The 11,853-nt window shown below is 33.3% G+C and overlaps 1 protein-coding gene across 3 annotated transcripts; it reads left to right on the forward strand.

Moving 5' to 3' along the window:
• Window positions 1–344: 344 nt before the first annotated feature.
• Window positions 345–11,370, forward strand: LOC125068275 (zinc finger protein 268-like). Of its 3 annotated transcripts, XR_007119771.1 has the most exons (17): window positions 345–948; window positions 1,105–1,330; window positions 1,946–2,235; window positions 2,973–3,117; window positions 3,538–3,695; window positions 4,025–4,168; window positions 4,369–4,556; window positions 4,686–5,037; window positions 5,127–5,213; window positions 5,460–5,580; window positions 6,570–6,634; window positions 6,983–7,077; window positions 7,167–7,287; window positions 7,379–7,588; window positions 9,013–9,158; window positions 9,296–9,519; window positions 9,680–11,370. XR_007119771.1 is itself a non-coding variant. In XM_047677373.1 (16 exons), the coding sequence occupies exons 1-16, from the start codon at window positions 823–825 to the stop codon at window positions 9,414–9,416; spliced, it is 2,595 nt and encodes an 864-aa protein (XP_047533329.1). In that variant the 5' UTR covers window positions 345–822; the 3' UTR covers window positions 9,417–11,370. The 3 variants fall into 3 exon arrangements, 2 of the variants coding, with proteins under 2 accessions (XP_047533329.1, XP_047533330.1); XM_047677373.1 differs by having other exon boundaries at window positions 9,296–11,370; XM_047677374.1 differs by having other exon boundaries at window positions 6,570–6,622; window positions 9,296–11,370.
• The last annotated feature ends 483 nt before the right edge of the window (window positions 11,371–11,853 follow it).

Genomic DNA, 11,853 nt, shown 5'->3' on the forward strand with positions numbered 1-11,853 from the left:
CTGAATTTATTACAGACAAAAAGAAACTTAAATAAAAATAATCCTAAAATATTTATGAAATTTAATAGTTAGTACCCAAACAGTATGTCTTGTCTGTCTTGTCACTTATAGCTTATAATAATGAAAACTAACATATTTAATTTGTATACGCTATAGTTTTAAGCATTTCATTATTTATAACACAACTAGAAATAAATATATAAATAATTCACTTTAATTTTATCCCAATTATATTTCCATTTTTATTTTAGTTTCGAACGTTTCTAGAATTAAAATATTTATATCATTGCTATAGACCAAACATAAAAGAAAAAAAAAACCATAAACAATAAAATGGCGTTCGGTTTTTTGTGTGTGCGATAAAATTATTGTTTTCATGAAATCGTCAAATGCAATAAATAATTGTCGCTATTATATCATTTTATGCTAGTAAATGTGATTATATAGCTCAGTAATATATTAGAAAGATTGTTGTATGTGTCGTTAACCTCGGATTACGTGTGTGTCAATGTAGTCTTTAGCGTCCTGTGCCGCCTTTTTCATTGAGTTGATGAGTTTATTTTACAACATTTGATGGAAAGATACTAGTAATCAGTTCGTAATTATAAAATAAATGTTTAAAACAATGTTTAATTTAAAATTAACTAAGTTGTTTCGGCGCTATGATTGATGGGTGCGTTGTGTGACTTGTGTGTTAGTAGTTGTGAAAGCGTACGTACATGTTCGTAATGGCAAAGCTGTCATGAGTAGTGTTTACTATTCAAACATTGGATGTGTGTTATTTGACTTAGTAATTTATGTAGTAAAAATATATTCGTGAAAATGTGTATGCCAACACCGAATAATGTTTCGGGCTTCGGATATTCGTGGGGCTTCACAAGCACCGCAGATCTCACCAAGTGTGAGGTGGAAACTCCTAGCAGTTTGAGTTATACTTTAGGAAACACGGTAATTTTATTCTTTACTTAAAAAATTTAAGTCAATTACTGAATTATTTGATTAATTTGATGATAATATTATAAATAATGTAGTCTTCCATATGTTATTTGTTTTTTTTTTTTCGATTATAAGAAAATAATATTAATATGAATTCCTGGTTTTTAGGTCTCACCAGAAACAACATTAACTGTTATGTCCAATAAGTCACCTCAAGTGCAAGATAAAGTGGGAACTGTTGCTGTAGCTGTGACAAATGCAGCAACACAAGTAACAAGGGTTGTGACTGCTGGAACACCAGTAGGAGGACGTAGGGCCATGTTTGTTTTAAATGAAACCCCAACTCATACCTTAAATAGGGTGTCTCAACAAAATCAAACTGCGACAATACAAAGTGAGCATAAGATTTTTTAAATAATAAAAGGACAAATTCATGTAAATATTAATATAATATCAGTTATTAATACAAGTTTGCTTCAGTATGTTTTTTTTTTTAAATATTTATTAAAAAGATGTGTAAAGAATTAGAATAAATATATAATGATGAATAAAATTATTACCATATGCCAAGTTTTAAACACCACTATTATAATTTGCTATTTCAGAGTTATAAATATTTCTAAATCCATTAAAAATAATTAAAAATAATTGAATACTAATTTTGATCATCAATATAAATTGATTGATTAATCTTGTCTTCTATGTGCTGTTTAGTTCAGCATATTTGCTTATGGATTAGAAGAAAGTTTTGACATACATTAGTAGTGTTATACTACTGGAGAGTTTAAAACAAGTTACCCTATTCTATAAACAAAAATGTTTTTCCTGAATATCATTCAGTCTGCTAATTGAACAGCACTGCTTAGTAAAAAGTCTGGCTTATTAAACTGGTTGGCTGTGACAAGTACTTTATTATTTATACAATAAAATTATTAAGCATTTGAATATAAACAGATATTATATTTCATTTAATTTGTGTAAATTTAAATCACTCAATTAAATTTTTCAGCAACAAATTTAGCATCAAAGCCCTTCATGACACCCATCGGCCCCATACAGCTTACTGCTGAAGAATGTAATGAGATCCTAATGAAACGTGCTTTGCAAGCTCAAGGCATTGCAACACCGGTCATAGATGCTTCACAACTAAATCATACACTATTAAACGGTGGTTTGAAGAGTCTCGCAGAAGCAACCGTACAGCAGTCTCAAGCAGATACAATACCAACGACTACTGTTCATCAACACCATCTTTTGCATGCTAAGCAGGAACCTGGTACAGCAAATAATTCTCCAAAAGTGAGTATGGCAATTATTGCAGGTGCCACAACACTTGTTTACTATATTTTTTTGTTGATAAATTTATCTAAATGTGCATTCCTATTCTAATTATTCAAAATGGATAATTTTACCATTGTATAGATTTAATGACTGTTGAAACATTAAGAGTATTAAGCTATTAGAGGTGTGATTCCATTTAAAATATATTGAACTGTTTTATAAGAAATCTAAAAATTATGTTTCTCACTCCTTTTTGCTAAAGGAAAAGTTTTTAAGCTTTTTCAACAAATATTTTTTATTAATAATCTTTATTAGTAAATAATTGATCATAAGTATAAGAACAAAAAGAACTTAGAAAAGAATATGTCATTAAATTAACTACCTTAAAAAAGAAAATTAGGGTCTAATAAAAAGAATTAACATGACATCATCATGTTATTGTTTTGTGTATACATTTGGTTTGTACTTCTTAAATGATTGTATTTTTTAGTTTATTGATTGATGTTCTTAAAAAATGAATAATTTAAAAGACTGTTTTAAAAAATCAAACAGCAACATGTAAATAAAAGTGCATTTATCTTGAAATAATTAGAAATAATATGTATGAATGAACTTATGTTACATTCATAGTGGATTCATGAAAAAATAATTAAAACTTTAATTGCGTTCAATTAAAACAACATCTTTAATTTACCTCTTTACTAAAAAATGCTATAAGATTAGAAATATTAATGCTGATTTTGTTTGTCATTTAGGCAGTTTATTCACAAACTGATATGATGACCAACACAGTGATGACTGCAGTGCCTCCTTTGAAAGAGCGACCATACTCTTGTGATGAATGTGGCAAATCATTCTTGTTGAAACATCATCTTACAACACATGCAAGAGTTCATACTGGTAAGATTTTATTACTTAAAATTGCATTGCTATGTTTATAAGTAAAATCTATCTAATCTAACAGAGATTTACTTGGTGGTAAGGCTTAGCTAGCCCATCCGTAACTACAGTCACATGGGACATAGCATCTTAGTTCTCAAGGTTGGTGGTGCATTGGTGCTGTAAGAAATGGTTAATATTTCTTACAACGCCATTGTCTATGGGTTGGTGGTGGTGGGTGACCACTAATTATAAGGTGGCCCATTTGCTTTTCAATCAGGTAGGTTGATGAGCAAATGGGCATTCCTTATGGTAAACCTACATATATAGTATATCATAAGAAGATGAAGTATTTTTTAAAGGTTTAAAAATTGTTGTAAGACATTAAAGTAGACTGAATGTATATAATAGTCTATATGATGTTATGATGTGTGTTTTCAGGTGAAAGACCACATGTTTGTGGACATTGTGGAAAGGCATTTGCTAGAAAGCATTGTCTTAATACACATTTATTGCTACATTCAGCTGCGCGGCCTTATCGGTGTCATGAGTGTAAGATGGCATTCACACTCAAACATCACCTTGTTACTCATTCAAGAGTAAGTATTCTGCTTATGATCTGAGATAGATTAGAGTCTAAAACATTTGGATCTTGACATATGATTGTAGATTATATAAAGGGAAGCGGGACATATAATTGTGTAGTTTTATATGGTGTATGTTTGTTATTATAAAAAAATGGAAGCATTTTATTAATAAGAGATGAGAAAGCAGGTTAAAAATCTTTTATTAATATATTAGTATCTAGAAGTATAACTAATGAATTATGATAGATGAAAATTTCGCTTCTCATTTTAAAAAGATGACTGGCTTTTTTTTTTAATATATGTTACTAAATTATGATTAATATTAAATTCAATTACTCTAGGTACATAGTCGTGACCGTCCTTTCGTATGTGGTGAATGTGGGCGCGGGTTCCCTCTCAAGCGCCACCTCGTCACGCACAGCAAGTATCACGCCGGCGAGCGGCCTTATGTGTGCACAGATTGTGGAGAAAGCTTTGCACAGAAGGTAACTAGAGGAATAAAATCTTACAGACATCTAAATGGTTAAGGAAACAATTTAAAACATCTTAGGATCGGATGTGAAAATTTATATCTGAATATTTATTAATATTTTAACGTTTTTTTCCAAAGCATGTATATATAAGCGAGATCTGCAGTTAGTTACTATGGTACTTACTAATTGTTATAAAACTTGTATCTTTTCAGGAGCATCTGGTTATGCATAGTCGATTTCACGGCTCCCTTTCCCCATTCGTATGTCCAGACTGCGGAGTAGCTTTTGCCAGAAAGTTTCAGCTCGTGAACCATGGCAGAGTGCACGGCAGAGTACCGCATGCTTGTCCTGTCTGTGGTAAAGAGTTCTTACAGAAAAGGACACTTGTAGCTCATATGAAGTAAGTATAAAAGTGATTTAATTTAAGATAAACATTGTGCGATTAAGACAAATGAGTCAACTTAAAAATGATCTTTGTACTGAACAAAAAAATTTTGGACAGGAATTGAAAGTTTTTTTTTGTTTTTAGAATACATACGGGAGAAGGCGCCGTAGCGTGCTTAGATTGCGGTGATGCTTTCAAATGTAAATCAGAATTACAACAGCATTGTAAGATGACGAGGCATTGTCTCAGCTCACCGCAATCGCAGCAAACTCAACAGCAACAACAGCAAGCGCAGCAGCAGCAGCAGCAACAGCAACAACAACAGCAACAACAGCAGCAGCAGCAACAACAACAAGCACAGCAACAAGCACAGCAGCAGCAACAACAACAGCAGCAGCAGCAACAGCAACAACAACAACAGCAGCAACAGCAACAGCAGCAACAACAACAAACAACTGTTATAAAACAGGACGACTTTAAACCACAAATAGTTCAAGTGAGTATTCATCAGAAATTGTTTTTAATAAAATGGTTTTTAATTCAATTATATCAACATACTTTTTTATATGTTAATTGAACTTACAGGTCATTGGTGCTGACGGTCAAATTATAACGGAAAAGGCGACACCAGGCTATATTTGTCCCGAATGCGGCTCTTGTTTCAATACAAAGGTATGTATCTATGTGAAATCATATATTAAAATAAAATCAAAAATATAGGTTTTACAACTTTTCTCGAAACTATAATTGAATGTGGTATCATTCGAAATTTGAGTAGTATTGGTACAAATAAAGTGTCTGTTTGAACACAGTGGATCGTTTTGAACAGAATATAGTAGTATTTTTTTATTTTACTGTTATCTCAATGTAAGCTTTAAATGTATTAATATCGGCACGATATCGCGCCCGTGTCCGCAGGAGGCGCTGTCGCTGCACGTGCGCCTGCACGCGGGCGACCGCACGTGCGTGACGGACCTGTGCGCGCTGACGGCGGCGCTGCAGCCCGGCCTCGTGGCCGCCGCGCAGCACGCCTCGCACAGTCAGTCGCGCTTTGTACTTGTCGCCCCGCTCCCACTTGCGTTATACTATACATAATAATTTACGTATTTTTTACGATAGGTTTTTTCTAAAACATTTTTCATTTCAAGTATTATGTTTGGACATATTAGATAAGACATAAATAACAAAAATAAGAAATTTATGAATCCCTAGTTCATATTACTCTATACAAAGAAAACATATTTAGAAGACAACCTTTTTATGACTTCCAGATCTGTCATCTTTATTTCTTATTAAAGCAATTTGAGCGTTGAGACTATTAAATACATTCCTTAATTTACTGAATATACAAATTAGGTGGAATATATATACAGATTATTACTTGACATCCACATTATGACCAGGCGCCAACCGTTGGGCTTATGAGAGCCGCCATGAGTTATATATTTGTAATTGCACCAAAATTAAGTACATACACAGAAATAGGGAAATATCACCATTAGGCGAAGGTGTTACAAGCAATCAACTGATCTTAAGTCCAAGCGGTACCGTTCGTCTCATTTAGTCGCTTTGCAGCCACCGAATGAATTACATATAATTGCACAATATAAGAAATGCGAATGATGTTGATGTCATTTGTAAAAATAACCTGCACTTAAACCCTCACTGATACGCAGTGCTGGTATATCCCTTAAATATCTATGTGCACGCATACATAAATGTATTTGAGGTCGGTTGTGGAGCACTCATGATGAGCACACCTTGGTAGGAAACGTCTTAAAGTGTAGTAAGGTTATGCGACAGCGCAAAACGAGAAAGAAGAGGTTGCCTTAGTGGAGATACGTCTTTTCACGATAGCAACCGTTTACTATTGAAAACGTCAGTTCTGCCAAAAATCTAGTAAATACGAACTGAACATTGGATTTTATTAGTAGGCTTCGTTCCAAAATACAATACAAAGTTGTATTACTTCTAAAATCAATCTTATTTTTATATGAACATTAACTAAACTTTTTTTCTTTGTTTCAGATCAACCCATTCAAATTATATCATCTAATCCAAACAACGTAGTTCATACACAAGTAATTGCAACAGTGAGTTTAATACGATAAAAATAGATATATTTATAACTAGTTGTCGCCTGCGGCTTCACTCGCGTTTTTTTATGTCTATCTTTAGGTGTCAGGCATAAAATAGTATGCCTTTATATATATTGGAGGCTAAAAATATTTAATATCGAATCGCATCAAATTCGGTTCAGGGTTTGGCCGTGAAAGAGCGACACACAGACAAACAGACAGAGTTCCTTTCGCATTTATAATATTAATATGGATGAATGTTAAAGTAATTCACCATGAAATTATAGTTTCGCAAAAAAAATTGTATTAAAATGATATAAGTTTCGAATTTTGGTGAATTTATAATAAATACCACAATTACAGAATCACATATCTACACCTCGACCGAAGTTACACTTTTGTGTGGACTGTGGGAAAGGATTTGCGGCGAAACATGGCTTATTAGCGCATCACAGGAGGTATTAAATAACTATAGAAGTATTTTAGTTATGTAAAATAACGATTAAGAAGTCTTAATAACAATAATAACATTTACATTTATTTGCAGACATCCAGAGGGTAGTTGTACGTTAAGAACGCATGTTTGCGATCAATGCGGTAAAGCATTCTTCCAAAAGAATCATCTAATGTTACATCAGCGGCAACATATGGACTTGCCACCGAGAAATGTGAGTAACAGTTTTAAATTGTACCACATTTTTATAAATTATTAGTTATAAGCAACACTGACGATGATTCAAAATATTTATTAAATTTCAGTCACAAGCACAGCAACAAGCGACGCAACAAGCACAGCAGCAGGCCGCGCAGCAGGCGGCGCAACAAGCAGCACAACAGGTTGCACAGCAAGCTCAGCAACAAGTCCAACAACAACAGCAACAGCAGCAGCAACATCAGCAGCAAGTCCAACACCAGAATAGTCTAGAGTTAGAACAACAGGATCATCAGCAACCGACACACATACAAGTGGTAAGTCTCGTTAGTGCTCTAAACATATACGAATTCAACAAGAAGAACCCCAATACCATATGTGCCCTAAGTACAATCCAACGGAAATAATATTTCATTCTCGTCGGAAGTAGCTTTCGATTAAATGTTTTTATTTATTTATTTAAATATATTATTGCAAAATATAAATCACTGATAATATAAGAGTAACACAATAGGCTTGTTTCCACTAATAATAAATCGGATGGCTTTGAGTTTCTAATGATTAACCATGATAATTAGTAAATAAAAAAACAACTTTTCTACAAAAATAATAAAAGATTAATTATATTTTTGGAAAATAAAATCGACAAAATGAGGCATTTAATCACGTGACATTAAACACCAATCAGAGTCGCGTGACGTCACACCTCGCGAAACAAGCGCGGAACGCTACGTTGTTGCTATCAATTATCATTATGGCAGATAAACTGGGGGTACTACTTGGTTCTGGATCTTTCAAACACTCTGCGATTATTGACAAACTTTGTTTTTTCAACATATATCTTCTTGGCATTCGAACTTCGTTGGTATACAACCTGGTTTCATGCGCACTTGTGTCTTTACCCATAATATGATACTCTGTATAATTAGTCATATCATTTGGCAACTAAAAAAATAAGAAGAGTTTGAATTATTACATTTTATAAAACGAAAATAATATTTTAACTCAAACAAATCATAAAATCCTATTCTAGTCCTAACATTTTATAGGTTATGTGTGATATATTACATTTGCTAAATTCATTTCTTTTACTATACATTTATAAATAGATATATCAAGTTGTATTTAATACTTACATCGAAATGATCTTCACAGAAATAAATTGTGGAATTAATTGACAAAATAAGAGCATCTTGCCTCCAAGCCATTTTTAACCACTTTATTCGTATTTATTTATTGTTTGGTACGTATATGAATAATTTGTCTTGTGTTTTTATCGTTGTACTTTCACATTGGGGCACCATACAGTATTTATAATACGAGGAATTCATTCTTTATTAAAAAACACAATTGACTGTCATACACAAACACGGCTGTTTCGCGAGGTGTGACGTCATTCAAGACGCCATGACAATCTTGGCCTTTTTCGCGGTCAATTTCAAGTTCATTTCTAAAAACTCAAAATACTAACATAAAAAACCTATTTTTCTTAAAATAGTATATTTTTGGGGTGAAATAGATGCTAAGCTATAGTTTTAAACTAATTTCCAAATTTTGTCAACTAGCCTATTAACAATTGGTTCGCACAGGCTGTCTTTTCACTTATAGTGATCTCTCACAGACAACCTTTGGTGAAAGAAGTTTTGTAAGAGAACAGGTTTGTTCAATATGAGAGAGGAGATGGTAACTATTACATAAGATTTTTTTTTCATTAGAAATTTTACTAATGATTCTGTTGTAGGTGACGAATCGGTCCGGGCAGGTGATCGGCAACCAGATAGTGGTGGGCACGGTGGCCGGCCGCCGCACGCTGCTCAGCTCGCCGCTGCACATCGTGTCGCGCGACGGGAAGCCGCTCGCCGCGCAGCTCACGCACAAGCGACACGCGTACGTACCCCCACTCTGTTGCACAAGTGACACTCACGCACATTTTTTTTTTTAATTGTGAAAAATAAGTGTCATTGTTGTCCTTTTAAAATAGTAGTAGTTCATGATTGATTAAATAATTACCTCTTATATTTTAGTGGAGATGTGAAAGAAGTCGGCGGCTTGATGCTCTCGACGGGCCGAGGCACCGGCCTCATCAAGTACGAGATCTCCATCCCACCGCCTACGTCTGTGGTCCAGGTGCAGCAGCTGGACTGAGCCAAGCAGGAACCAGACGACATGCTCGTCTGGCTCAAAAAATAAAGACTAAAACTCGACGACATTTCATTTACCTACTTGAAAGTAAAGATCAATTCACTCACGGAGGCGCGTCCCTCCACGTTCAATTATCGGCGTGTATTAGTATGCTTGTGTTTGGTTGGCTTGATTACAAGATGTCTTACTGTGCGTGCCTAAGAGTAAAGCCAGGAAAAATATATACATATTTGCTCATATTGTGTTGTCTGCAATATTGGCACGCTCTTACACTAAGACATCTTGTGAGCACGAGTGTCACTCGCTCATACTAATGCACGCGGACACTAAGTTAACGTGCAGGGGCGCGCCTTCGCGAGTGAATATATCTGTAGTCGAATCGTTGTCCAATAATTAACGTCTAAGGTATCCCACTACTCGATGTAGATGCGGAACGAACGGTCCAATATCGTGAGCCAATCTTAATTATAGACTGGAGATACTAGACTTAATATTAAATCGTACTAAGCCTAATTAGATTCCAAACCAATAGATCGGAGAGCTTTATTTGATAGACGTCGATCGACAGCCTTACAATAGAGCCTTACTTTTTATTATTTTATCGGATTCAACGGTAGTTCGTTTTAGCTTAATTAAGAGAGAATTATCTACTTATACTTATTTCATGGCAATAACTGATAATAAATGGACGAGGCAAGCCTATTGTAATATAGTGTGTTTAGGCGAATGCTCTAAAATTTAGAGTATTTAATATCGGAGCGTTTGGTGTGTAAAAAGACAGTAGGATTCAATGTAAATTAGCGTAGTGTAAGAGTACTCTCGAGGATTAGGTACTAGTGTAATCTATTGTACATATCATGAAGTTTTTGTAACAGCTCCGGGAAGCGTTTTTGTAATTAACTGTACAATCTAGGTATCGACGGATGGCGCTTGTATAGAACGATTGTACGAACGATATGGTTTTATTGAGTTCGTTTGATTGAATGTAGCTCCGTATACGCATTTAAGTTTGATAGATTTTTTTTTTATTATTATTTAAATAGCCTCTTCGAATAAGCTTTTTAAGTACATAGTTTTGATTTTATCCTGCTGTGGTGGGCTACGGAATTAAGTAATGTGCAATCAAAATTCAAGATTTTATTATAGATCTGACTTTATTTATATTTAATGAATTTATCTACATCTAACATATGTTGAAATATGCAACAGATAATTAATTTAAAAATGGTATAAACAAATTTAAATATTGTGCTTATAAATATAGTTAAACAAATATTTGGGATTAAATTGTTGTTTACAGTTTAATTAATTACAATTTCTTGCACACAACTTGCATACAATTCAGATTTACTGTTTCTTGGTCAGTATATATACTTTTTTTTAAAAGTATTTTTCAATAAGTCTTCTGAAAAATTGTGAGAATAATGTTTTTAGGTTTTATTGACAGTCTTGAATGATTGTCAACTTGTAATATTCTGATTGTAATTAAAATATTATTCTAAATTTATTTGTCTAGTCTGTGATAGGAATTTATTCAATCAAGTCTGAATATATAACTTGTTGATCACTAGTCCACCGTCACTGCAAAATACCATTTAATTTTTTTTTTTTTATCAATTATGACTAAAGTAGAATTCTATTCGGCTGTGTGTTAAAGGATATATTAAATTATTGCCAAAGACTAAACTAGAAATGTTTTTTTTTTCTATCCAGTATTTTCGGTGGCTAGTATAAACAATGTTATCAAGTGCTTCCGTACAATGTCCAGTCTTCTCTTTTTATTTCACAGTATTACCTTGTATAGAATTTATTCGTCAATCGTATGAGACACAGAATACGAATTTGAATGAATTTTCGTAACCTGTGATAAAACTTTTAATTCTGTTGGGTCTTACATGTTGTTTGCCATTTACTTACTTGTAAATATATAGTGGATATCTATAATTTTTATATTAAATGAAAATATACATACTATAGTCGGTTGAGTGTCTTATTTTAATCCCAATTTTTTTTTTCTTTAATTTTTCTTCTCCCCGTTCGCTATAACCATCGAAGACCATACTGTATAATCTGTTACACGAGAAATTCGATAATGGTTATAAAAGTGGACTCCACAATCTATTTTTTGGATTTGCGAAAAATTGAGTTTTGAACCTCGACGAAGCTGTTATCGAAATTTATTTAGTAAAATTTAAGATAATATATGTGCTTAAATGTAATAGTCTTGTATTATAAGTAAAGAGCTGTTAATAATGCCCAGCTGAAATATTATGAAATCGTATAGAATACGTAAATCTAAGGTATGTTTATCTTCATTCCTTCGATTGGACCAGTGATGATCATTACAATCATGTGTGTCCAAAATCATCATCATTATCTACATGTTTTATATTAAAAACCTATACTGGATTTCAAATAAATAGGAATCATCAAAATCAGT

The sequence above is a fragment of the Vanessa atalanta genome, chromosome 13 (genome assembly GCF_905147765.1).
Source record: "Vanessa atalanta chromosome 13, ilVanAtal1.2, whole genome shotgun sequence".
Lineage (NCBI taxonomy): Eukaryota > Metazoa > Arthropoda > Insecta > Lepidoptera > Nymphalidae > Vanessa > Vanessa atalanta.